The sequence below is a fragment of the Molothrus ater genome, chromosome Z, assembly GCF_012460135.2.
Source record: "Molothrus ater isolate BHLD 08-10-18 breed brown headed cowbird chromosome Z, BPBGC_Mater_1.1, whole genome shotgun sequence".
Taxonomy (NCBI): domain Eukaryota; kingdom Metazoa; phylum Chordata; class Aves; order Passeriformes; family Icteridae; genus Molothrus; species Molothrus ater.
Genome location: NC_050511.2, coordinates 12,337,112 through 12,363,985, shown reverse-complemented (window position 1 = coordinate 12,363,985; position 26,874 = coordinate 12,337,112). Strand labels below are relative to the sequence as shown.

At 47.2% G+C, this 26,874-nt stretch overlaps 2 protein-coding genes across 3 annotated transcripts; both read left to right on the top strand.

The window, feature by feature from the left end:
• Positions 1–3,591: 3,591 nt before the first annotated feature.
• LOC129047017 (translation initiation factor IF-2-like) lies at positions 3,592–4,473 on the top strand. The gene is made up of 3 exons (XM_054517870.1): positions 3,592–3,620; positions 3,670–4,012; positions 4,102–4,473. The coding sequence occupies exons 1-3, from the start codon at positions 3,592–3,594 to the stop codon at positions 4,471–4,473; spliced, it is 744 nt and encodes a 247-aa protein (XP_054373845.1).
• Positions 4,474–4,874: 401 nt separating this feature from the next.
• GDNF (glial cell derived neurotrophic factor) lies at positions 4,875–24,890 on the top strand. Of its 2 annotated transcripts, none has more exons than XM_036402556.1 (3): positions 4,875–5,097; positions 6,369–6,467; positions 22,012–24,890. In XM_036402556.1, the coding sequence occupies exons 2-3, from the start codon at positions 6,395–6,397 to the stop codon at positions 22,494–22,496; spliced, it is 558 nt and encodes a 185-aa protein (XP_036258449.1). In that variant the 5' UTR covers positions 4,875–5,097; positions 6,369–6,394; the 3' UTR covers positions 22,497–24,890. The 2 variants fall into 2 exon arrangements, with proteins under 2 accessions (XP_036258449.1, XP_036258448.1); XM_036402555.1 differs by having other exon boundaries at positions 6,369–6,566.
• Positions 24,891–26,874: the final 1,984 nt, after the last annotated feature.

Here is a 26,874-nt window from a genome sequence, read left to right as displayed (position 1 = left end):
GCTATCACCCTGGTAGAACAGTCACTGGCATGCTGGGACCAGGAAACATCATCCCACATGGGTGCACGAGTACACAGGGGCCAGGAGCCACACCCTGCAGCCAGCCCCTCTGGCAGGAGTGAGTAGGATGTGGTCAAAAGGCAGCAGTTAGCCCCCAGGCTAAAGAACAGACCTTGGCACTGGCTCACAATAATTCTAATAAATACAGCAATTAGGGATAGCTTTAACTATATTGCTTGAGCAGGTTATCTGGGCTCCAGCACAAGGTGGGCACATCTTAGGCCCCAGCAAATCTGCCCTAGCCAGGCAGCTGCCACATTTCCACTCCAGCTGTTACCTAAATCAGTGTCTCACCTCTTGTCTACCAGTTAAGTCATGATAATACATGTCCCATGGGATGCAGGAAAGGCAGGTACAGTGTTGGATGTCAGTGCAGACCAGAACAGCCACCCATGTCCCCAGAACGATGAATTCACTACAAACCTTAATCATCTTAAATAAAGAAAGGTAATTAATCCTCAAAGCTCTTTCAGGCAATGGCCAAATGCTGCAGGGATCTCCTGCAGGCCTAGGGATGACCAAGGGCATTTAACATCACACAGGAGCAGGCAGCTGTGGCCCACAGCACAGCTGCTTCCTCAGGCCTGCAGCCACTTGGTGCCTATTCCTGGCACTTAGATGACTTCCGAGGGCACTTGCTTCAACAACAGCATGGTCTCCTCTGTTACCAATACCAAAGAAACCACCACTTACTGCCTGAGCAGTCATACTGTGACTAGGAAATCATGTTTCATACTTCAAAGGTAACTTAGAAATTACAGTATGGAGCGCTTGACATCCTAAGAGATCTATACATCATGTTGACACATATAAACAAAAAATGAGACCATACTGCATAATGTCAAGCAGCTTTTTAGCTTGTTTTAAAAGAGGGAACCTTTACAATGTAAAGACACACTTTATTTCAGTCTGAATGGGTCATTTTTCTCTTCCTGGTTTTTTTTTTTCCTGACAGCAGACATTCTTTTTTTTTTCTTCACCAAAAAGAGTTTTATCTCAAGCAGCTCCAAAGCTCATGATCAGTATAGAAAAAAAAATAATCAATTCTGAAGTTTTTGTAGTTTTTGTTATCTTTTAATAGAACTATGGAAATCTTTCAGCAGCTACTCTACTTTCCATCAAGAAAGAATGCACAGGGCTCTCAGTAACACTTCTTACCAAGAGATTTGTGCCGGCAGCACAGGGAGAGGCAGGTACATTATTTTGTGATTAAGAACTAGCAGGTTTGCTCTCCATTTATTTCAACCATCCTATTAGTGCAGCTAAGACATCTGCCTAACATTTCCTTTCACTCTGGTTCACATGAGCTAAATAACACATAAGCTAAAAAATGGGCTTTCAGCAGCCTTTAATAGCAAGGAAAAATAAACTCCTGCAGTATTATAGATGGACAATCTCTGTCTTGGTTTCATTACCTTCTGTTATTTAAAGAAAATTAGTGGCTTTGCACTGACAAAACGCATGCAAAAGAATAATGTGTTGAGCTCATTTTGTCCAATATGTGCAGTAAAGTTTCAGTTAATGATCTTCCACTTAAAATACTAGGACTCTGTGTCACCACAAACGGCTTAACCAAGGCGTTCGTTTCAGCATGCCAAAGTCCCCAACCTTTAATGGAGGCATCACATTGTATCCATCCCTCTGCTCTGCTCAGGGTGGGAGCCAGGAAAAGCTTTTTGTGCGCAGAGCAATCCGTGCATGCAGTGCTTCCATCCAGCACCCATCTCACAACCACACGTCAATAATTTTGTGAGGGAGGTAGCACAACCTGAAACAGTATCACTGAGCCAAACCAAGCACTGCTTCTTGTAACGCTTTCTCCCATCCCCTCTGGGGTGCACACACACAGAAACAGATGCATTTATCAGATGCCTGTGTCTTTATTGTACAGATACCATATACCCTTTTCAATCTGTTTCTTCTCATTGTCCCCTTGCTGCCTGCAAAGAGGCTGTACTTCAGGAACTTTTATTCCAGGCACGTCTTACTAGATTGTCTGTACTTAAAAAAGTCAAAATTACTTTTAAGCGAACATTTACATTTATGTATAATGCTGTTTAATATTTCTAAAGCAGATCACTTTGGGAGTATTTTACTCTCCTATACTAAGAAGAAATCTCTTTCATGCAAATTACTCTTTCTTCAAGTGGCACAATTAGGTAAAAAAAATATCCTGAAGTTAAAACAAAATCTAATTCTTTCAGACATTATTTCTGAGTCACAAATCTGTTGCTTTTGCAGATATGGGGACATGGTCCCAAGAAAGGCTGACCACTTCATCACAAATGCCTCATTTAGCAGAAGATAGTTGTGAAATTTCCCCTCAGCAGACAGATGACTGCAGTGATGGAAAAGCCATGCTGCCCAAAGGGCTTCACAAGAAATTTTGTGTTTGTCTCTCTGTCTTGGCATCCAACAGAAATTTAGAAGATGCCTTCTTCAGAAATATTTGTCCTGGCAGCCCATCCAGACAACATTCAGCAGACCCCTCCAAATTTCCAATGAACATCTCAAAAACCTTCACTAGTCCCCTTGAGGTCACAGGGATTGATTCTCATTCCCATTCTACCTAGTGAGTTGATTGTGACCCCCTCTACTGCGCTACAGCCCCTGGCCTGAGATCTCCTTCAACACTAAGAGCTTGGAGGGTTATGTACATTTCAGACTGATGGAGAGCAAACAAGGGTTGTTGGCGTGCCCGCACTTGGCTCTGGAGCCCACACACACGGTCCTCACCCCATTGCCTAGACAAGGACAGCAGGGAGGGTGCAAGTGGCGCGGGATGGGCTGTGCACAAAGCCTAGGGCATGCACCAGGAGCTGGTCTCACTTGCCTCCTGCATCCTCTCCCTGCAGGGCCTGGGACTTAGGCGGGGGAATGGGAAGAGGGAGAGTCGCGTGCAGCAGACGAGGTGGCGCAGGCGATTGGGCAAGCCGGGATAGGCAGCCCACGGTGCCGCTGACGGTGGCAGTGTCCGGACGGGGCTCGGCGCCCCTCTCCCCCCTTTCCCCGCCCTGCCGGACCTTCCCTCGCCCGGGGGTGCCGCCCTGGCCGCCGTCGCTGCATCAGGCAGCCGTGCCCGCGGGGTCTGGGACGGGCGGCGGTCACCGAAGGGACGGCCTGGGGGCTGCTGCCCTTCCCCGGGGGAGAGAGACGAGCCGGTGCGCACACGTATGAACGCACAGCCGCACTCACACACATACGCACACCTGGGCTGGAGGGCGTACGAAACAAACCCGCAGCCAGGTGTCAGCTTTAGGGGCGGCCCGGCCCGGCCATGCCCAGCGCGGGTCCCTCCGTCCCGCAGCTCCGGTGCTCGGCGCGGGGGCTCCGGGACCGACCTGGTCTCCTGCGGGTTTCGCTTCTCCATCCCATACCCGAGTGCCTTCCCCCCACAACAATTAAATATCCAGAAGCAAAGACTATTTTTAAAGAGAAGCCGCGCGAGGCGGAGGCAGCGGTCTCCGGACCGCCCGCACAAACCCTGCGCTGCCCAGCCGCCCGCCGCGCTAATTCCGCAGCACCGGAGACATGAGGATCTCATACCTCCGGACAACTGCGTGAGTCATAAATACACGGCGCAGGGCTGAAAGTCGACACTGTTTACAGCGACTTTGCCGCGGCCTTCGGCGAGTCAAACCAGCACCACCACCCCCCGCGCCGGGGCCGGGCTGCGCGGAGGTTCCGCATCCCGCGCCCCGCACTGCGGCTTCCGCGGGGGACTCGCGGCGCTGGCGGCACCTGCGGCCGGCGAGGGGCGAGGAGGGGGCGGCCTCCCCGCCGCCGCCAGCCGTCGGTCGGTCCGTCAGTCCGTCCGTCCGTCCGTCCGCGCGAGCGCGGCGAGCGGCGCTGGGGAGGGACGCGGTGTTGGGTTACCCCGGCCCGGCCCCGCCGCCGCCGCCGCGGGGCCAGCGGGTGCCGCGGGGCTGCGCCGGCGGCCGCGCAGCCCACGGTATGTCGGGCCGGTGACTTCAGCCGGGAGATATTTGGAGGCTCCGCGGGGTCCGGTGCGGGGGGCCAGCGTGTGTTTGGGTCTGAAAGCGAATCAGCGGAGGGCGCGTCACTGCCAAAGGGCCCTATAAATCCATCTGCGGCGCCGAGTCGCCCTGGCAAAGCCCCCGCGTCCGCACGTCCGGCTCCGCGCTCACTCCGTCCGCGGGTGCGGCGCCCCCCGCGCCTCGCCCAGCCCCGCGCCCCCACCCAGCCCCGCCGGCGCCCGGGGAGCCCGGCGCGCCCAGGCCCAGCCGGAGCGGGCGCTCCCGACACCGGCCCAGCTTCCCGCCGCGCTCCCGCTTGGATCTAAGCTTTCGCCGCGACGGGACCCCGCTCTGGAGGAGGAAGCCTCGCTGCTGCTGCTGCTGCTACCGGCTCTACAAATCCCAGTGCCGGCCTCTGATTCTCACAGCAGGCTGAGGGGGGGGTGGTTCGATTTTTATTTTTTTAATCGTTTTCCCCTTCCTTCCTCCGCTGGGGTGGGGTTTTTCTTGGTTTTCTTTTTTTCTTTTTTTTTTTTTCTTTTTCTCCCGCCGTGGTGTGCGTGTCCGAGCGGTGCGCGGCTCCCGGCAGTGCTGGACGCGCTGGCGTTACAGGAGCGCTGATGTCTTCATCTGACTCCCCGCAGTTGTTGATGGAGTGTCTTTCTCAGATTTCCAGGCAGGGTCCCAAGCGCAGCACCCAGCGCCAGCTCCCGCTGCCAGGCGGCGCTCCCCGCGGCTCGGGCCGCTCCCGCCGCTGCTGAGCGCGGCCCCGGGGCCGGGGCGGGCAGAGAGCCCCGCGGCGCCGCTCCTGCCGCGGGCACAGCACCTGCGGCGGCGGCGGGGGAGGCCGCCGGGGACTGTGCTGCCGGCTCCCCGCTGCCTCCATCCAGACCTGCGACCTTACACCCCCTCCTCCTCCGTACGAGTCCCCCTTCCCCCCTCCTCTGAGCAAAGAGGGTGCCGGCAGTCGGACCCCGAGCTGCCCACATGAATCGTCCGGCCGGCTGGTTGACTCCGCGGCGTTAATGTCCATCTCGGGTCCGACGAGACCAGCTCAGAGGTGAGGGCGAGGATGGGTGCGCGGGGGCAGGGCGGGGCGGGCGGGCACTGTCTCCGGGGCGCCCCGCAGCTCCCCGAACACGGCGAGGTGCGAAGGCAGCGGCCGGCGGAGAAGGCGCGCACCGAGCGGCAGCCGCGCCCTAAGCCCTGCCGCTGGACCGGGACCTCCGCGGGTCCTCCCGGCGGGGCTGCTCCTCCCGGGCCGGACACTGCCCTGTGCCGCCGCCCGGGCCAGCCGAACCGGGCCGCGGGCAGCTGCTACCCCGGGCGGCGGGCAGAGGGCAGCGGGTACGTGCCGTGGCAGACTTCGGGCAGGGCGGCCGCGGAACGAGGAGAAGAAAAGGAAAAGACACAAGGGAAGGGAAGGGAAGGGAAGGGAAGGGAAGGGAAGGGAAGGGGAGAAGGCAAGAGAACGGAAAAGAATGAAGATCGGTGAAAAAAAAAGAAAAAGAGAGAGAATGAAAGAAAGACTAGGGGAGGAGAAGAATACAAGGAGTGGGAAATGGGAAGGGAAGAGGAAAATTAAAGGGAGATGGAAACAAAGAGGAAAGGAAAAATGAAAGTGGAAGGAAAAAAAGGAAATCTTGAAGTAAGGGGGAAGGGAAATAGGAAGAAAAGAGGAAGACAATAGGGAGAGAGGAAAGAATGGGGAAAAGGAGGAGTATAAGGAAAAAAGGTGACAAGTGAAGATGAACGGAAAAAGGAGAGAAAAAATTAAGAGCAAGGGGAGGACTGGATAGTGGAAGGGAAAGGGTGGGGGGAAGAAGAAAGGGAATAAGAGAGAGAAAAGAGGGAAGGGGAAGAGAGGGAAAGGGAAAGGAAGGTTTGCTTGTAGCACATCAAGTCTGCACAGACCAGCACCCCAGATCAGCCCAGTCCTCCCCGGGCCAGCCTGAGAACAAGTGCCCTGGTGCTGCCCAGGTGCTCAACAAGCACAAGGTGACCCTGCCTGCCAGTGAGCACACGGCCATGGTCACACTTTCTGTCAGATAGACTCGTGGGGCCTGCATGCCTGCCTTCCCCAGTGCAGCTTTCTCAGGCATAAAGGGACTGGAGGCCATCCTGTGCCTCCCTCTCCCACACCACTTACTGGCTGGGGAGAGCCCACCTCACTCCTCTGGCTGCACGAAGAGCAGTTGTTGTTCCATCCAGGCCTGGCCTGGGTGACCCAGTGTGATCTGGGGTGCAAGACTGCTCCGCTTTGTCTCAGGGCTGAGGCAGGACTGGGGAACATAGCAGCTGGGAGCTAACCCTGCCTCTCCTTTCTGCCAGGGGCCCGTGTTGGAAGGAGATCTAAGATGAAGTTATGGGATGTTGTGGCTGTCTGCGTGGTGCTGCTCAACACGGTGTCCACCTTGCCCCTGCCCACCGGTAAGACGCCTCCCAAGGGGTCCCCTTCAGTGGTAGAGGGACCTGAAGATGATCTCTCCCCCATCAGCCTGCTGCCTCCCTATGCTGTGCACAGTGACTGTAAGAAACATTCCCCTTTGTAGCAACTGCTGTCTGTCTTGCTAAACTCGCTTCCCTTTGCTCAGGCATCAGGGTGAGGAGAGGATCCTCCCATTTTGTGCCCCTGTTTCTCCACATGCAGTGTCATTGGCTTTGGTCTTGCTTGAGCAGCTCCAAGCTTAGTCATTCTCCAAAGCTGGGGGTTGACAATTGCAGTTGCAATGCCCCCTGCTCACTCCAGCCCTGCCTTCCTGGCAGTCTTAGGATCCCTCTGGTTGAAGAACGTGGGGAGGAGGGTGGTACAAGTTTGTTGTATGCAGAGGAGCCGAGAGGAGGATCTGGTTCACACCCCTCGCAGCGCAGGCACTGAAACTCCTTCTCCAGCGCCTCAGCCTCCTCTCCCTGCTCAGACCTGCCAATGCAATTATTCTCTGCCTGTAGTGGGCGCAAGTCCTGATGGAGGTTTGGCTCCATGATGGGAGGCACTGTACACATCCTGGAGTCCTGCTGAGCTTCATTAAATCCTCCTTGGATTCTGATCTCGAAATTAGTGTGTCCACATGGAAATTTACGGAAGAGTAGCTGTGGCAGGGTTAGGAGCTTGATGCAGAGCAATCCACATGAGCTAGCTCACAGTAAGACAGTTTACAATCCAAATGACAGATAATAATGCCTTGCTAATAATAGGTACAATACCTACAATAGCAGGTACAGGATTTTCACAGTGGTATGTGAGCGCTATGTTAACTCTGGTGGCTTTTTAAAGAGAGAGGTAATATGACTCAGTAAGGAGTGGCGAATACTCACATGAATAGTGGAGACGTTCGCTTAGCAAAGGCGCAGACGCAGTTTGAAGGTTGCTTCTTTTGCCCTTGCTCATCCCCCTCTCTGTTTAGCTCGTTACAGGATACAGACAGTATCCAGTAATTGGGATTCATTTCTATCTCCTTTTCTGGAGGCATGTCCTTTCCCTGCGCCTGCCACCGCTCCAGTCACAGGCAGCCACACTCTGGTTTCTCTGGGAGCAGCCAGGCTAACGCAGTGAGGAGGCACCAAGCATTTGCTGTGACTTCACTTTGACCCCTCCCAAACACCCGTCTCTTCCATACACACGCATTTATGCCCTTGCCTGTTTAGTCTTCTCTCTTCCCTTCTCTTGCTAGTGTTTCCCCCCTGCTGGAATCTTGCCTGGGCTCCCGCCTCCGTGTGTCCCAGCCTGGGCTCCTGCTGCTCACAGACTGGCAACCCTGACATCCTTTCAGCCCCTCCACAGAGGGAGATTGGCCAAAAGTGTTTCCTCAGAGGGCTACAGCCTGCCAGGATCATGGGGCTATCACACAGGGTGATCTTCTTCTCCATGGCAAGCCATGTGGTGGATAAGTGCTGTCCTGCAAAAGGCAGTGATCAGCTTTTCAGGCCACTGTGCTGTTCCCCTCTGCACAGGCTGGCTGAGGTGCTGGTGCAAGGAGAGCATTAGGGAGAAAGAATCATTAGCCAGTTTGTGGCTCTCGCATAAGCTTCAGGGTGGGAGAACATTAATGCTCCATCTTTCCAGAGTGATAGTATTTGTACAATGCCTCCTTTTATCTTGAAACTGCCTTCTGGGAATATGGTCCCTGGTAAACTAATTCCTCTACAGCAGCTCAAGGGGATAGGCAGAAGTTGTGGTTCTCTCAGTTCCTAGTATCCAAAACTTCTCATCATTGCATCTTCTTTTTTTTCTTTCCTGTGGATTGGATAAACAAGAAGCAGGAAGAAAGACAACCTGTGTTTTACCTGAGCTGTGGGAGTATCAATATTATCTCTGTTTCCAGGATACAGACATGGGCTTAGCCATGCAGAGCTGGGTGGAAGGTTATTGCCCAGGATAGTCATTTGAAAATGGACTGATAGTTTGGTCTCGATTTTTTAACTCTGTGTATCACTAACAAATGGTCCTGGCTGCAAGAGCAAAGGAAGCAGTACTGTTCTTCACATCAGAAATTGAGGGAAACCCAGGGCATTCCTGTGATCTTTGTAGGGCAGCACTTTACACAACAATCGAGTCTGAAAGTTAGAAATTAATCTCTGTGTTGCCAAGTCAGATGAGTCAGAGGAGACCTGCAGAAAGGTGACTGTAAGAGAGCAGTGAAATACTCTGGTGCACTTTTATGCTCTTTGTTGATTTAAAAGTGTGCAGTGTCTGGCAAACAGTCTGCAAACAGGCTGTGAGGCTGATCCTTCCCAGGCACATCACTGCCTTCCTGCCACAGCAGCCCTTTGCTTAAGTCACCCCCATCAGTGCCTTTGACACATTTGTTCTCTCTGCTTACAATTTGGTGGCATGCACCCTTCAGCACAGGAAAGACAGAGAACTAAGTACACAATAGGAATCAGTGTCTACACCATGTACATTTCCCTTTCCACTTGAAGGCTTCTCTTGCCATCAGAGCACAATGTGCCACAAGCACAGAGGTGTGCTTGCAGCTCCCATGTATTCCCTTCTCTGTGGGTGCTGTTGGTCAGCTGCTTTGCTAAGGGCTTTGGCAGGAGACAGCTCACAAAGTGGTGGGAGCACCATCATTGCCTGTGTTGCCTCATATGCACAGGGCAGTGTGTGGGCCCTGGGTGCTGTGTGCATTCAGAGAGGTGCACTGCTGTCCTCTAAAGCAATCCCTTTGTAGCCATTTTGCTCCAAGGTCCACTACTCTTACTCCAGGGAAGTTGTGTCTCCCATACACCACTTGCATCAGGGCTTAGTAGGATTGTGAGATCAAGTCCAGTCCTAAGGGCAGGCCAAACAGCTTGCCTGTTTTCCAGGCCCTTGACACCTTTTTGTGTTCTTGTTTGATGGGATTGCTTTCTCTGCAAAGTACTCTGAGGTCACCCGATGTTACCCCATCCCTTTCAGGTTGGTTTGAAACCTCCCTTCATTTCAGGCTCCGGGCAGGGTTCTAACCTCCTGGGCTGATCAGGTGTAATGTGCTGACCTTTGCTGTTCAGGGCAGTAATCAGAGATGGCAGAGGGTGCTAGCAATTGCAATCTTCTGCATTTTTAATTGGACTGGAGGCTGGAGTATCCTCCACAAATGCAGTGCATTGGAGATGAATCCAGTATTTGTAGGTGTTTTAGCATCAATATTCATGGGATAGCTTATTTCACACCCACAAAAACCAGAATAGATGTAGAGTTTGTAACTGTTTCATTGTTTCCCTTATGCTACAATCCTCTGGAGGAAGAACACTATTAGCTTAAATGCCAAATGCAAGTAGAACAAATATAAACCACATTATTATAAACTAAATACTAAGTCAGCAGCCTCAAAAGCATGACAGTGCAGAGGGAGCCAAACGCTTGTTTGCATTATACACAGTCGCCAGTGAATACGTCTTGTAACTGCTTGCTGTTGGATGCACATCATCAACATGTACGTGAGGACTGGAGTGTCCTAAAATCCATGGTATGATAGGTATCCTCTTGATCAAGTGAGAACGTTTACAAAGAGCTAGTGGTGAGCAGGTAGAATTAAATGAAACATCTCCCCATGGGATTTTCCCCCCTAGTAAGAGGAAAAGATAGATTTTGCATCATGGTGTCTGGGTTACTCTACAGCTACTGAATGGTCATTCACTGTGGGAGCTCCTTTGGTACGTGCTGTGACACACCATGGTGTGTATTTGTGTTATATCTCTGTTAAAAATTTTTCTTACTCCTTCGAAGGTGTATTTCATGTTGAGTTACTGGTTTTAGATGCAACTTTATTAACTAATATGGAAAGTATCTAGAAAAAAATAGTGGTATTGTAGGGCTCTTTAAGGCAAAACCAGTATTTAATTATGCTTCTAGCTGAATGCATTTCCTTCCCTACAATATTTATTAGGCCCATTCAATGTCACAAACTGCAACTCTCATGTTTCTGCCCAGGCTTTCCTGCTCAGCACACCTACAGTGTGGCGTATGTGCTTTGGACACCCAGGAGCTGCAGGGGTAACCTGCCCTGCACAGTAAACCCAGTGCCTCAGGGAGGTATCAGCCACCCCGAGCAGGTGCCACCCTGTGCCATCTGGTCTGTGTGTGCCCAGCACAGCCAGTGCATCCAGCACAGCCAGTGCATCCCGCCAGTGCCCATCCTGGGTGCCCAAGCCAGCACGTGTATGTATGTCCTAAAGTTTGTTTGCACAGGGACACCCAGGTTATCTAGGCTTTCAGAAATCCCAAGCATTCAGATTGGTCCATTCATGGGCAAAATTCTAGAAAAATAAAGAAACCAGTCAGATGTGGTTAAATCCACAGGCATGTAGCCCTAAAAGCAAATTCCTCTGCAGTCTCAGGCATAAATGCTGAATATACTCCAGTGAAGAACACTCTGTGACTTAAGGAAAAAAAAGTTCTGAATTGCAGGATAATAAAGTTCTGTTTCTTATTTTGAGTTATCCTTTGCTGAAAGTGTTAGTTCTTTGCTGCTTTTCAATTTAGGGACCTCAAAAGATTGCCAGTGAAACTGTGGATGCTGTTGGATGTTTTGCAGGTGTTTATTGACAGATAACATACCTGGACATACTTTTCTATGTTATCTTTCATAAGACTCTTCAATATATTTTAGAAATATCCATGTTCAGAATTTGCAGATGAAGAGCTTCAAAACATTCCTTGAAAAGCTGAAGAATTTGGTTGTGTTAAATATTCATTAGACTGTCACTGAATTCAGTGAAGGAGTCATTGTCCACCAGTAGAAGATCCTCTGACTGATAGGTTGTAATGTCTTTGTAAATTATACAAAGACATTACAACCTATGGTTAGTTCCTGGTTAGTACTGCAAAAAGCAGTTTTAAAATAATTAAAGTTACAAAGGCTTTGAGAAGCCATTTGGGTCATCAAGTTCCACTGTGCCACAATTGCAGGTGTTCAGAGGTGAACATCTAGTGCAAATACCCAGCTTTCCTCCCTCCCCCCACCATTATCTAGAGATTACACCATAAAACTTGCAGTACATAGGCCAAACCCAACATAACTACATTTGTTGTGGATTCCCATATTTCTGAGGCAGTAAGAAATAATTAGAAATAAGTAGAAATAAACAAGCAATACAAAATACTGCAGCATAACCATGTCCAGGATCATCAGACATCTAAATAGGCCACTGACACATTAGTGATGGTAGAGTGGTTAGCACTGCAGAGTGGTCATTTATTACAAAACCAGCTCAGTTTCTGATCAAGAAATACCCTTTGGTAAAGAGAACCACAGGAAAGATTTCAGTTCTTGGAATTTCAATCATGATTGCAAAGAGATGAAAGAAAATAGGATCAAAAACACAGCTGCAAATAAAATATTAAGACAAAACTGTATGTTGGAATATGTTTTAAGATCAAGGACTTAAAATTAATTTTGTGAGGTATTTCATGTAGCAGCATTTTTTTTTTTAAGGAATAAAGCCATTCGTATGACCTAGCAGAAGTTTAGGCTCCATTATACATCACTTAAACTGAAACCTGCAGGTACGTTTCTTTGAAGTCTTTAGAACTTGTGCAAATACTTTAAAGATTATTGCACAGGAATATTCTTTAAAATAAGCAAACACTGAAATCCATGTATTTATTTTCCTGTGTTGTGACTGGGCAGTGTTATAGCAGTATGCCAAAACTTCTCTGGTGGCCACGCTTTTAGAGGCAAGCTGGTCATATCCCCTTTGAATAAACTGTGTACAAACATCTGGACTATCTCTGCTTCCATCCAAAGCATTTGTGATTTCTTTGGCAAAATCAGCCATTACTTGGGAAATTTCTGAAGGGATGTAGCACCCAGTGTAGCAGTTAGGAAGGACCTTGCTCTTCTGAGCACACACCAGCTCTATCTGGCAAAGTGCCACTCCACACTTCCCAGCAGAGCCCTTCTGCAGTGGAGCACATGCACCTGCCCTAGAGCCAGGGACTGATTACTATAGCAATAACAATTTTCAACTAGCAATATTAAAACCTTCCATATTGTTCCTTTTGTAAACACATTGAAATGCAGGCAATTGAAAGGCAACAATGAAAGATCATGTGTTATTTATAGATCAGATCGCATCTGATAGCAGCAGAGATTCCTACAAGAGAAACATCAGCCAAGATTTTGCCCAGACTGCTCTGCCAGTCTACAGCCACAGGGAAGAGACTGGCTTAGGGTCCCTTTGGAGTCTGTTCTTCCTGCTTTGCTGCATGTCTTTGTTCCTTGGGGATGCTCTAAAACCCAAAGGGAGATGCAGCATAAGAGCACAGGCATTGTAGTAATAGCTGATGTTATTGATTTAAGCGTGTTCTTTCCCTTCAGTGAACTGTTATTAAAGAGGGGCTGGGTTAGCATCGTGGGCTTTTACTGATGTCATAAGAGAGCGGGGCTGCATCAGGGATGGTGAAGAAAATACCATCAGTGTTTCCTCCATTAAAACCTGAATGCTTGCCTATTAGCTGGCTGCACGTGTTCATGCTAACAGAGGTTGCAGGTTTCGGGTCTCCCTCATATATACTCATCCAAGGCTCTCACAGGATTTGAGGTTCTAGCTTAACAAAATATTGGGAGTAAACCTAGGTTTTACTGGGAAGCTGGGTATTTACTCAGCATGGTATGGATGTGGGAGAATACTAGGTCTTAGGGAGGAGTCAACAGGTATGTGTCTTGCCCTTATGTTTGGCTCCTACTTGGTTGGTGGCTTCAGCCAGGATACTGGCACTTTTTCTATCTTCCCCTTTTACACTCTTCATGCTGTAACTTCTTCTGATGCAGGGATGCTCTGAGGGTGCTCACGTACCCACCATCCCTTAGGATAAGGTCCTAGCGCAGATGGGCTCCTGGCAGCATCTGCAGGAGATGCCACAAAATCTCAGGTGCGACTGCTGAAAAGCCGACTGCTCTGTGGTGCTCAGAGGTGGTGATTCAAAGCTCTGTGCCAGAGGCAAGATTGCATCCTCCTGTTGCTCCTCTGCTGCTTGACTGCTGAGTGAGATGTTCCTCTGCCCACCCCAGAGAGGCCAGAGGTGGGGGTGAGCAAAGGAGGGCAGCCCAGCATTGGGCACTGTGAGCAACCTGCCTGGACCAGGTGAAGAACAATAAACTCCCGTGAGCAGGTCAGCTCATGACTTCCCCTGCTTCACACAGCCCATCTGACCTGGCTGTTTCCCCCCCATGCTCAGGGACTTCCCACACTGGCAACAGCTGTGGTGGTCCTATTGTCTCCCCACTTTCTTCCTCTGTTGAGAACCAGCATTTCTACCTGCAAGAACGCAAGCAAAGTACAGAAAGGGAGGCACTGCCGAGCATGGCAGAGTGAAAATACAAAGGACTCTGTAGAAAGGACTCAAATCCACAGACAAATCTGTGGATTTGTCCTGATCAACACGTGGGAAGCTGCAGGGTTAGTGAGTTAGTTAATTAGCTAGTGAGCTACAAACACAGAATTGACTGCTCCATCAGGAGCAAGAACACCAGGAAGGTCAATCCTGTGCCTTTTACCAGCGTTGCCTCATTGTACCTGAGTGGTGTGAGTGGCCCTGACACCGCCCACCAGGTTATTTAGCACTTGCCTTGATGAGAGACAAGTGACACCAGGGAGAGGCTCCATTTCCAAGGGCTCTCTGAGTCTGAGGGGAGCCACAGGATGGGCTGGGAGTGAGGTGATACAGAACTGTATTAAACATTTAAGGATGAGCTGACCCTGGTTTGTTTGATGCTCTATTTCCTAATGGATGCAACCAATGAGTTTCCATTTCACTCTTGGTCCCATGGATTTTCAGGCAAGGCATGATAGCAAAGTCATGCCTCAGAGAGGTGGTATTTTAATTGTTTAATTACCAAAACCATTTCAGCATACTATTTTTAACACCCAGCTTCACTTAGATGTGTGATATAATATTGTCTTTTTATACCAAATATTTCATTTTCAATAAAACAAATGTTTTATCCCCAACACAGTTGCTACTTTCTCAGTTTGTAAAGCAGAATGATCATCACATTGGTATTTTTAACCTGAATAAGGTTGCACTTCCACAAACAAATTGCTCCAAATCTCTCTTAAATACATCCCTGTGGTGTGAGATGGAGGCATTCTGTGCTCAGACAGGCCATGACCTCTCTAATAAGCACGTGAAAACAGTATTGCAAAGCAAGCTAAATATTTTTTAAAAAATTAAATCATGATTATGAAGTCAAGTAATCATTTTTTATTTGGTTGATTTGGTTTGATTATGAAGGTCCCAGATTAAATACCAGAACTGTTTTTGAAAACGGGCCATTTAATACTTATGCAGATCTAGATGTAAATTTTCTAAATATTCCTTACCATTACAATGAGCTGGACCAAATCCCTAGAACTTTGAAATCATCCTTCAGGGTCTGATCCTGTTGTTTGAAATTCTTTAATTGAAAGATTGTGCTCAAGTGAAATAATTCAGTTAAGTGTTTTGTCCAATGTTTTTATGTGATGGCTATACACACTGTCACAAAAGCAGGCATAAAAACTGCAATCTAAAAGCAAAACCTAATTTTGTAATGTTTAATATGCCTTTTTTGACTTCTGTTACATCACTTCAGCTCAGGGTTTGTAAAGTGCCTAATAATGTGGCAGTTTTATGAGGCTGAAAAAAAAAAGGAAAACCCACCTATATAAATCATTCTTCTGCAATATACAAAGTTTAATCTAAACCATCAGTTTGTAATCAGGTACAAGCTGAGGATTTCTTGCTTTATCATGCCAGGTTGCTTCCACTGCACATAGGGGACTATTCAGCTTTAAAATGAATCTGTTGATAGCAAAATCAAATTAATAGATTTTTTAAGTGTAATTGTGATCACATTTGAACAGATAGAAATAAATTGTGCCTTTTTACTTAACAGAGACTGGTTTTTTGATAATGGGATGTATTTGGTGTGAGTATCCATTTAGACCTGTTTCATGTAGAGGTCTATCAGAAAACTTTATAATTTATCCTTCTAGGAAGCACAGGGACCAGATCCCAGTCCTGGTGTCACATGGTGTCTCTAATTAAATAAAAATGAAAGGACAGGTTTGCAGTGGGGTTGCAGTGGGGAAGATGCCCGCAGGAAGGCACATTTCCCTGCACTCCCAAAGCAGAACTGAGGACTGGATTTCCCCAGGGGCTAATGGGGAGTGCCATGGCTGTTTGGCTGCAGGACCCTTCACTTGTGTGTGCTGCCAGCTTTCTTGTGCCCAGGGGACAGAGAGTGTGCTTGGGGACAGGCAGGTCAAAACTTCAGGTTCCAGAGAACATCAGTGAGGCAAGAATTTCAGTTTGCATTACAGAAGGATGTTCCAAACCTAGGAGTCTGGGTCAAAGCTATGATCTGACTGTGCCCTAAGTGTTTAGGAAACAAGCAAACAGCTTGCAAAGAGCAAGCAGATGATGCAAATATTCTTTGTGTTTGGGGTTTTTTAAATTTTTTTTTTCTTGGTTGGTTGGTTGGTTGGTTTGGTTTTTAAATTAGTATTTTAAGTGAGTCTCACTCTGTTGAAGGTGTTCACCAGCTGTGTCGTCAGCCTGATCACTCTGCTAGATTCCTATTTGCATCAGTCTTGTGACATTTCATTCTTTCTTTCTTGCTTTGCTTTTTTATTCATTTTTCTGGTTATGTGAGAAAATCTCCACAGATCAAGAGCCCTTGTTCAGCTGGACAAGGGATACAGAGAAGGTGCTCAGAGGCACAGTGGCACATGGACTGCCATCAATACCCAACAAACTTGTACTCTTGTTGCAACCATAGGAAAAGGCTCTGCCTGTTCCTGCCTGGGTGGCATGGTGATGAAAGAGGGAGCATGGAAAGGAGCTGCAGGAGAGTGAGCTGAGCACAGCAGGACACACGTGGTGGATGCAGTTCCCTGCTGCCTCCCCAGGCTCCTGCTGCAGGGACACCAGGCAGGGGTGATGCAAAAACACCTGCAGGTGCCTGCACACAGACTGCCTCCAAGAGACTTCCTCAGGGAGCTGGACAGTCAGGAAACAGCTTTGAGAACTGTGACATAAAACCCAAACAAAACCCAAACATAAAACCCAAACAAAACCTCATGACTTCACACCAGTCTATGGCACCATAGTTTAAGTGGTGGGGCTCAGCCCATCACACCCAACCAAAGGGGTCTGTGAGCCTTTCTCCCACACTCTGAGCAAGACATAGAGAGACCCCGTGTTCCCTAAGGGAGGATTTTACTTTTGTAGGACATACATTCCTTTCCTTTGGGAAATACATGTTTTAAGGTGCATCACACATGCAAGAAAACCTTTGCAAACCTGTATTGAGCACATGCTGCTCTGGCTGTCCTATCCTATCCTATCCTATCCTATCCTATCCTATCCTATCCTATCCTATCCTATCCTATCCTATCCTGTCCTCTCCTAGGTGGCTTTCAATTTTTAAATTCTAATTCCTTCACACCCTGGAGCTTGAGACTGGGATCTCCTCAGAGATCTTTGCTGCTTTAATGCCATTATCCCAGCATTTTCTGCTGGCACATTGCACAACATGACAGGCATCTGTCATGTGTTTGTTCTCTCAGCTTTTCCAGCAGAAGGCAAGTGTTGTCAGTAAACTAGTTTGTTTTGAAAAAATGTGTGCATGTGTGTGTATAATTAGTTGTGTTTGTGTGTGTCTGTGTGTAAATGAAGCACACATACACACACATGCAAAATGTGTATCTGCTCCTGGCAGGGGTGTGAAACCCCCCCAGCAAACTCTGCTGCACAGTCAAGTCAGCGCAGTCCATGCAGTGTGAGAAAAGCTAAGATGCTGTGAGACTATAAACATTTTCTAAACAACGTTGCAGGCAGAAGGGTAAAAAAGTACCCCTCTACCAAAAAGCTTTATTCATCTTACAAACCATGGCTGCTCGCTAAGGCAGCCCCCATGAGTGCGCTGATGTTCCCTGGCCACAGCTCTGCTCAGCACCCCCACTGCCCCCAGCAGAACTTAAAACAGTGCACAGACCAAACAAGCACTCAGCACGTGATGTCTGTGGTGCAGAGAAGTCTCAGCATCCCTGGAGCACATCTACCACGTGCCCACCAGGATGGGGACATCCTGCAGTCAGTCTTCTCCACCTCCCCTTCTGTCTATTAGCCTTTTACGGAGTTTAGTCACAGAGCTTATTGCTTATCCATGTATGATGTCTGATGGAAGCTTCCTCAGCATTCACCTCTGGTTTCAACACATCATGCCTGGTGTCAGTGCTGGTGTTTCCACTGGATTGCTCTGGGTCCTATTTCAGCAGTTTTTCAGAGTTTTGTTTCAGGCTCTAGGTCTTCACACCCATGCTTGTTGGAAAGCTGAATATCCCTATGGAGCCATGGCTGGCACCTCAGCATAGCGCTAACACAAGTCTCCCTTCACTCCTGGTTGTCAATCTTTCTTCCAGACCCCTGCAATCCATTCCTAGTGACTGCTTGTAGTCACACTGATGACTGATTTATTAAGCAGTAGAAAATTGGCTGATTGCAGGGATTGGAGCTGTTGCTAAGACTGTTAAATTATGGAAGCAAACCTGGGGTACCTTGGCACTGCGTTGGAAGCTGCCAAAAGAGCATTGCTGCATTGCTCACAACCAGTTTGGGGCTCCACAGGCAGAGAAGAGTGTTGCTTACAGAAACTCGCAGGGTCTCACTGAGTAGCCCAGTAATGCAGCTGCCACTGTGTTGATTTGATGTACTCATATAGCCTGTACCAGCACATGTAGTTTAGGTGGGCAGACAGTGACCAGGATGACCTGCACATTTTCTCAAGGGGAGCTCTGTGCCCACTGTTCCCACCAGTTTCCTATTATCACCCACAGGCCTTTTGTCTCCTCCAGTGATGTAATCTCCAAATATTGTGGGCCACTGCAGGAGTCTTACTGGTAGATTTAGATAACTGCATGGGATAGTTTCCAGTTGCCTGGGCTGAAGAGAAAGTCCACACTGGAGGCAGGAAATTGGAATTCATCTTACAAACAGTACTGGCATTCCTCCCAGTGAGTCTCTAAAATATATCCTGGTGTTGCAGTAGGGCATGAGCAGAGCAGGGATCCTCAGCTCCATTAGGCACTTGGAACACTTCTTGAACAGTTCATGTTAGAGCCTAAATGACATTACCAGGACCAGTCTTGCTGCCAGTGACCCCATTTTCTGGGTGCAGCTTGTCTGTGTATGTAAGTAGGACTTCTCTAGTTGAATGCTGTTGGTTTGATTATTTGATCTACTTTTTGCCCTACTGCTCGCACCTTCTGCAGGGTTGACAGTGCACGACTGCATCACCAGCATTGCATGGGGCTCTTTAGTGGCATTTAGTTTCCTCAGCCTGAAATATCACAGGCCACTCGCAGTGCAGAAAGCTTTCAGTGGCATTACCTCCCTTGGTGCAGCTGGGGTAGGAATCACACATGAACCAGGATAGATCTCAGTGTGCACTTTTATCAGGAACACAGTCCACCACATGGGTCTGCCCTCCTCCTATCTACTACCCTCCAGGATATAGTTGCCAGAACAGTGCTTGAACCCTGTAGCTGTCTGATTGGTATTTAGCCAAAGAACACTCCTGCCTATAGCACTCTTACAGGGCTAGGTGGTATTTTTGCCCCTCAATTGCAAGCCATTTACAAGTGATGTGCCGAGCTGGATTATCTCTTCAGTTAATCCATAGTTTTCTTTCTCCCCTCTTAGGAGAAGGAGCTCTCACTGCCCTGTCAGTGTGCCACGCTCAAGATAAGCATAAGGCTGAATGTTGCAAGCAATAATCTCTACATATAGGTTGGCTTTTACTATAGCTGTCTCTTGTCCCCTTCTTGATGGTTGATCACTGCATTAATTTTGTTAAGCCCTCGTATGTTTCCCTACAGTTGTGTTTCACTCTCCATAGCCAAGGTCTCGTTGCATCATACTGTTGGTACAAAGGTTGTGCTAAAGAATACATGAAGGGGGTGTGGGCTGGGGTAGTCACAGTGGTATGAGAGGAGGGCAGTTGGAGTTCAAGGTGAGAAGGGCACTTCTAGAGCCATCTCCTCAGGGCTACATCCTTCTCTAATTTGGTTATAGACTAAGAAAACTAGTTTCTGTGTAGGAAATCTAGAAACTACTCAGTCCCGAGCAACAAGTGCCTTCTTCCAGCTACTTTCCATCTGTATATGTGTCAAGGCCAAATTTGTACTTCAGCAATGGGGGTTATGTGAGCTCCATGTGGGTCATCTTTTTTAACTGAGTCTAGAAAGATGTCTAGCCCTTGTTGCTTTAAAGGAACATAGCCCACCTATTGCCTGGACCTGGTTCTTGCTTGGTTGGGCAATACTTGTACAGACTAGGCAGACCAGTCTGTTCTGCAAGGGAGCTGGTTGGTGCATCCAGTGGACACATCCATCCAAGCAACCCTCCTCACAGTGTGTATTTTGTTACCTGCTACAGAGATAGAGGAATGCAAGAAAAGTGTACTTACCATTGGTGTTGCAGAGACATGGGACTGGGTCCTACCTTGTTCAGGCTCCAACTAGCTGTATAGATAGCAGCCATCCCTCTTTTGTGTCTTGGAACATGAATACTGCTCTCTGGCATTGTTGTTTTTAGCATGGATAAAACAAAGTGTAATTCACTTTTTTCAGTTCCAGACTCTACAGTTTATAGCACCCTGTTTGCCTTGTATCACCCTCATTATGTGGAGGTACAAGGTTTCCAGCCTCCATTACTCTTTTTTCAAGCTAAACTGTTTTGCTGGGTCCATCCATCAGAAAACATATACCTGTCACTATTGATGGATGGAGGCCTCTAGGATGTGGCTACTTCAGGCAGCAGTCCCCATTCCTGATCATGTGCAGATGCTCTCTGTTTCAGCAGGTTTTTGCACTGGCAGAGTTAGGATCCCGCTGCCCCCCCTCTCCTCTGTTTTTGGTGTTTCTACTGAGGATATGAGCATGCACTTTTGCTAGGTAGTGGGGATAGCCTCATGCCTTCCTGCCTCCTGTTAACAGAGGCAATGCTACCCTGTCTGAGCTGGGTACCTGTTCTCAGTCACTCATTGGGATTCCTATCCTACTGTGCTCGTTAGGGAAATGTGAGTAAATGGAAGTGGAAGTAATGGAGTGGAGTAAGTGGAAATGCTGAGCTTTTGCCTAAGGAACCATCCCAATCTCAGCACCTCACTGAGTGGGAGCCTTTGTGTAGGTACCAGCTCCTGACCAGGTGCACTGCACTGGATATTGCCTCTCCCAATGTTTGGCATTCCTGCAGTACTTGTAGGAGTATTGGAGATGGATATTCCCATATATGCAAGACTGGTGTAACACAGTCTGTTGTGTGTTGGGTTTTAGGAGTTAAGTACAGAGAGGAGCATTCTCTTAGGACTTAATGGAAAGCAAGAAGTCTCAATTTTTGGGGCAATAAATCAGAAAAAAAGATCTTGATATTGCAATATAGTTTAAGATATGGTCATTAATAATGCAAGGTAAGGGCATCCACACACAGGGTCCTGGAAGCTGTACCCTCTGTTAGTTCTCTGAATTCACTAAAGCAGGTAATTTTGAGGGATTTAGTCCATGGGAAGATTAAGGATCTTAAAATGCTTTTTTTTTTTTTTTTTCCAAATCATGATGAAATGGCAAAATTTATAAGAATTTCAGAACACATTTAATTTCACCCTTCCTGAAGAGGTTCATTCTGCTAGTATCGAAACATTTCATTGACTTCATAGTGCAATTTACTTGAGTAATTCATCTCAATGATATACCAAGTGATAAATCAAATAGAATAAAAATCAAATTTTTGTAAAAGGAAAATGCATTCATAACATTTCCCTAAAAAATTAACATAATACTTCTATTCTGACCTATTTTTACTCAGTGTGATCAGCATCTTGTGATACAAAACACTTACATGAGAAATTTTTCAAAAGCTATGAAAATAATTATCCCCTAGAAGCAGTAAAAACCCAGGCATTCATCCAGGAATAATTTCTCAGTCTGGTACCCCAGGAAATCCTCCTTCTGTCATGCCCAAAAACCTTATTGACAGGTGGCTTTGGCAATACTAACTGCTGCTGGTGTGAAAAGAAAATAATTAACAACTATAATGGAAAAATTGCTTTAAAGAAACCTCTTCCTGTTGCTACTTTGCTGGGAAGAGTCTGTATAACCTCTTTACTGGTGGCTTCATCCACCTCTTAACTAATATTCATACCCTGATATGTTTTTCCTTCCTTCTATTTCCACAGGGCTCATTCAGTATTAAAAGATGTGCTGAAATGATACCAAGCATCAGCAGACACACACAGAAATACAAATATGTCTCATTTATCTTTCCCCAAATGAGTTTCTGTGATGACCTAAACCATTCCAAATTCTCCTTGATTTCTGAGGGTCCTGGGCGTGTGTTCTGAAGTGATGGGCAGAAAAGCTTGCATGTGCATAATATCTTTGAGCTGTGAATGGACAAACTTTGTGATAAGTGATGTGTGACAAAGCCTTTTCTCTCTTTCCCAAACAGCTAATATGCCAGAGGATTATCCAGATCAGTTTGATGAGGTAGTGGACTTTATTCAAGCCACTATTAAAAGACTGAGGAGGTCACCAGATAAACAGACTCCGATTTTCTCTAGGCGGGAGAGAAACCGTCAAAATGCAGCCACAAACATAGAGAATTCCAACAAAAAAGGAAGGAGGAATCAAAAGGGCAAAAATCGAGGATGTGTCTTAACAGAAATACATTTAAATGTGACCGACTTGGATTTGGGATATGAAACCAAAGAAGAGCTAATTTTCCGGTATTGCAGTGGATCTTGTGATGCAGCTGAGACCACCTATGACAAAATTTTAAAAAACTTAACCAAAAAGAAAAAACTGGTCACTGACAAAGTGAGGCAAGCCTGTTGCAGACCCACAGCCTTTGATGACGACTTGTCCTTTTTGGATGATAACCTGGTTTACCACATACTGAAAAAACATTCCGCAAAAAGGTGTGGATGCGTCTGACGGCTGCATGTCGAGGCGGCACCAGTTTTCCATTCCTGCTATGCTGCAAAGAGAGGGACCAAGGTTCCCAGGGAAGTGTCTGCTCCAAGTGAGGAAAAAGGACCAAGAACACAGACTAAGGAGCCATGAGAGCCTGGGGATAAGGAGGCATGCGGCAGAGTAGAAGGATGGAGACTTCTGGCGTCCTATGGGGATTTAGATAAAAGCTCAGGTGGAGATGACGATGGATGGATGATGTGCACGCTACCTTTCCTGTTTGACTCAATCCACCATCAGTGAGACTCAATCCATGAGGAACGTGCTTAAAAACACAACCCTGCCATACCACGCTGTGTTGTAGTTATGCCATGATATACCAGTTATACCAAGAAGCTTAGCTAAGAAGTAGCTTAGGAGTCCCTTACTAATCCCCTGTGCCCTCAGCTCTACTGAAAGACACATTGTGCTACTGCTCACTGGAGGGCAGTTCCTGAGTGCTTAGGACAGCTCCTAAGCTATAAGATTACCCTTGTAAGTAAGATGATATTGGGCAAATATCAAAATGACCAGGCTCAAGTTCTTATGAAGCAAAACAGATCCGCTTACTGGCTAAGTTTGGTTATTTCCATCTTTTGTTTCTTCAAATTGAGTGCAGGATTTTGTTCTTCTGCTACCTGTGAAAACAAGTTGAGTTTTTAAGCACTTCTTCCTAGTATAGTAAGAGAAATAACAAGCCCAGCCTACACAAAATGCGTTTCTTTAGGTTTACAAAGGACTAATGTCACTTGCATAACTACATTTCTATTTGGTCATTGTGATTGAAAGAGACTACTTGATGCAATGCATCCCTTCAGAGACATAAGTATACAGAAGATATTTATTGAGATTAAGTTATTGTTATTTATTACAGTTCAGTAATGAGTCTCCTTATTTATTAAAGTGTCTTTCAAAGGTGCCAAAGTAGATGGCACTTGGGGATATAGAGAGACAAAGACGTTGGGAACAACGGTCCATGCTTTTGATTGAAGGTGTTAACTTGAATGCAAAAAATCACTTACTTTACCTTTTTTACTTTTAAACAAAATCTTGATTATCTTCACAAAAGGTAGTGCTGAAGCCTGCAGCCCTTATTCCTGACACTAAGCCTTTTGAAAATTACTGCAGTCGTGCATGTGCAGGAGCAGCAATGGCTCTGGACGAGTGAGGGTCGCAGGACTTGGCTCAACATTAGCAATTTGTTAGAAAAACTAATTTTAGTCATATTTTAAATGTAGCCACATTTTTTTCTCACACTTTATGCCAACTGACCTCATATAACCATTGACAAATGGAAAATAATCACATTTAGCCTTATAATTTCTAGTTATATTTATTTAAGCTTTTCCTTCCATACTTCCGTATAGAAGAGGTTAAATCCCTCTTACTAGTTTTTAGCCCTGGATTTAATATAGCCTGCAAGTAAACAGTTGTGTTAAATAACCAGAGTGTTTTGTATAATTTGCTGAAACATTACAGGATCATACCCATGCACCAGAACAGTCCAAGTTTCCTTAGGAGGAGGGAGGTTGTACAGCAAAGGTGTTTGTACGTGACCGCTAACACAAGCTCTCATTCTGGAGACATTTTTCCCAAAAGAGCAGGAGTGCAGGTCACTAGACATACCTGACAACCAGTGAAGCATCAACTCCCACAAAAGCAACATGAAAAAAAAATCCTTATTGAAAACCATGGTCCAACCTTTTATCTCATGCATGTAATGGCTCTCCATACTCATTTTGCCCTGGGCCCCTTGGGGCACCACTGAGGAAGGGTCTAGAGGTCAAGAAGGACCAGACCAGGCATAGAAAGGTGTTCCAGGTGTATGGCATGTAACCCATCCCCGGCTTCCGCCGCTTTCCCGGGCGGATAGGCCTGGAGAACCAGCCTCAGGGTCTGTTCTCACACTGCCACGGGGACACTGCCAGCCCCTCCGTGCTGCTTGGGGGTGGTGACACCACCACGGTGGCAGAGGTGGCACCGAGCGCCGGCCGGGCACCGAGGCTCAGCTGCGCTGCCGGAGCTGATCAGCGACAGCGCTCAGAGCTGAGCTTTCTCCTGCCCCAGCTGATGAAAACTTGCCTCAAAGCATTTTCTGTGCAGCTTGAAGGGGCTGCAACCAAAGCAAATCTCTATGTTCAAAATACAAAAGGGTAAAGTTTGTGATTTTTTTTTTTTTAGGTTTTTGGTTGGTTTTTTTTTTTTTTAGTTTTTAGACCTTACTGAAGACAGGAGTGTGCTTCTCTGGATTTTTTTACTTCACCTGCAATTATATGTCTCAGTCATTTGTGTTAATCAACCAAAGTTCTCTACAGACTTTATTTTTGTACAATATTCATTTTATAACTTTTTACAAAATAAAATTCATTTCTATTGTTACATGGTTGTTGTTTGTGCTTCCCCACCATACAGTTTCCAAGTTACAGTGTTGCCCAGTTTCCCAATCTGCATGAGACAATGCTGCGGGGCCAGAAAATCCTCCATGGAGTGGAGCCCTCCTCTCCTGTCTCACCAACACCTTTAATGTGGATCAGAGGTGTCTGTAGCTTCTTCGTGAAACATAACTGAGTCACTGCAATAACTGACTTGAAAATGCATGGTGAACGGTGACAGTAGTCTACACAGGGGCAGGCTTCCAGCCTGGGGTTACTGAAGCTGCCCCTGGGGTTACTGAAGCTGTCCATGTGGCCTTGGCCATTCATGACCACAATTCCTGCACTCAGAGGAGATTGCATTTTGCTTTTCTAATCCAGGTGTCACATCAGTTGGACTAAATTCCATCTACCTTGTCAGTTCTTTTTTTTTTCATCTTCAAACAGGAAAATAAAACTCAAGGAATTTTCTTTTCCACCATGATTATGGAACAGATGAGGACAGGTTTTGTGGCTGTGGCCAGCCTGTTTCGTGTTAAGCTTTGCAGTTCCCATCACAGGGCCCATAAACACACGCAGACTTACAGGTTTCACCGCCGCACTCTGCACTGCTGCAGAGAGGAAGAGGGAGCGTCTGACGGCGAGCCAGAGTGCAGGAGATCAAACACTCCTAATGCACAGCATATGGATGCCTTGGTTTCATTTGTGCTGGCGGGGACCCTGCACGCAGCCCTGCCCCAGCTGCTGGAGCGCACAGCAGAGCTCGCAGGCCCGGCTTTGGAAGCGCACACCACCAAAGGCATTCCTCCTCACATGGCACTGCCTCCACAAGCCCATCCGTCACATGCAAAAGCTGGACACATTAAGTGTTTGGCATGGGAATGACCTGCAGGTCCACATTCAGAGGAGATTGTGCGCTTTCCCAAGAGCTGGAGGGAGTGTCTATGTCAGACACAGCTGTGAGGTGCTCCAAAGTTTAATCTCTGTTCTTACAGGCCTTCTGTCTGCTATTACAGGGATGGAGAAGCAGAAGGTCAATGCAAATGCCTTCCTTGGTCCTATCAGGCTCTGAGTGGGCCAGCTGGCAGGAGCAGTATTGCTTGCATGGAGCTGTTTCACCCTTCATCCCCAGCTTTCCTGGTGAAGACAATTTGGAGAGAACTAAAGAGGCTCTGCTACTGCAAGAGCCAGGCTTACCACGGCTGGGCTGGCAGCTGCAGGCTCCTTTCCTGGTTAAAGTGAGGCTTGAAGTACTTTGCTGGTATGTGTTAAAGCAGTTTGAAACCTTCAGCTGACAGGTTGTGTAAAAGATTTCAAGAAAGGACTTAGATTTTCATTTGTACCTGGGAAGAGCCAGTTCTGGGCTAGACATTATGTTGCTGCTTGAGTAGCAGACGGCACTGGATCACTTCTAGAAGATAAAACATGGCCCAAGATAGATAAAATTTTTGAAAGGGAGAGGATAAGGCAAGCATCATAACTATTTACACTTACTGAAAATCAGGATGTTAAAAGCTTTACTACACAATATCTTGATTTTTTTTTTCCTTTTTCAATTTTGTGTTGAATTTTCTTGGATCAGTTAGCATAGTGCTGCCAAACAAGAATGACTGGCTAGACACTTAGGACAAACTATGGCTGTCTAAGGAAAAGGCAGGTATTTTGCAAGGAGGGCTTATTTACTGATGCAGCTTGGAAGTCTGTCCCTCAGTGAGACCCCCTCCAGCAGAAGGGATTGCAGCCGTGTGCTTCCCACAAGCAGGACATCAGGAGAGAAGCTGTCATCACAGCAGGTCCTTCTGCCATCTCTCCATCCCACAGCAGCCTGGTGCTGCTGGTCTCAGTACAAAGAGGATGAAGTAGGCAGAACTGTGTCTGATTTTGGATTGTTTCACCTCTATCCACAAAAGTGGAGAAAGACAAAGGCAGCCAGTGCCTCAGTCTGGGGAAGCACAGGAGGAAACCAGAAGCAACCTCATTCATTGCAATCT

What these genes read in the sequence shown, in the direction of transcription:
- GDNF (XM_036402555.1), top strand. Translation starts at nt 6,395, where the DNA reads ATGAAGTTATGGGATGTTGTGGCTGTCTGCGTGGTGCTGCTCAACACG. An exon ending in CTATGCTGTGCACAGTGACT is followed by an intron (nt 6,567 to 22,011) that starts GTAAGAAACATT and finishes TTTCCCAAACAG; the next exon opens with CTAATATGCCAGAGGATTAT.
- LOC129047017 (XM_054517870.1), top strand. Translation starts at nt 3,592, where the DNA reads ATGAGGATCTCATACCTCCGGACAACTGC. An exon ending in TCATACCTCCGGACAACTGC is followed by an intron (nt 3,621 to 3,669) that starts GTGAGTCATAAA and finishes CACTGTTTACAG; the next exon opens with CGACTTTGCCGCGGCCTTCG. An exon ending in CGGCGGCCGCGCAGCCCACG is followed by an intron (nt 4,013 to 4,101) that starts GTATGTCGGGCC and finishes TGGGTCTGAAAG; the next exon opens with CGAATCAGCGGAGGGCGCGT.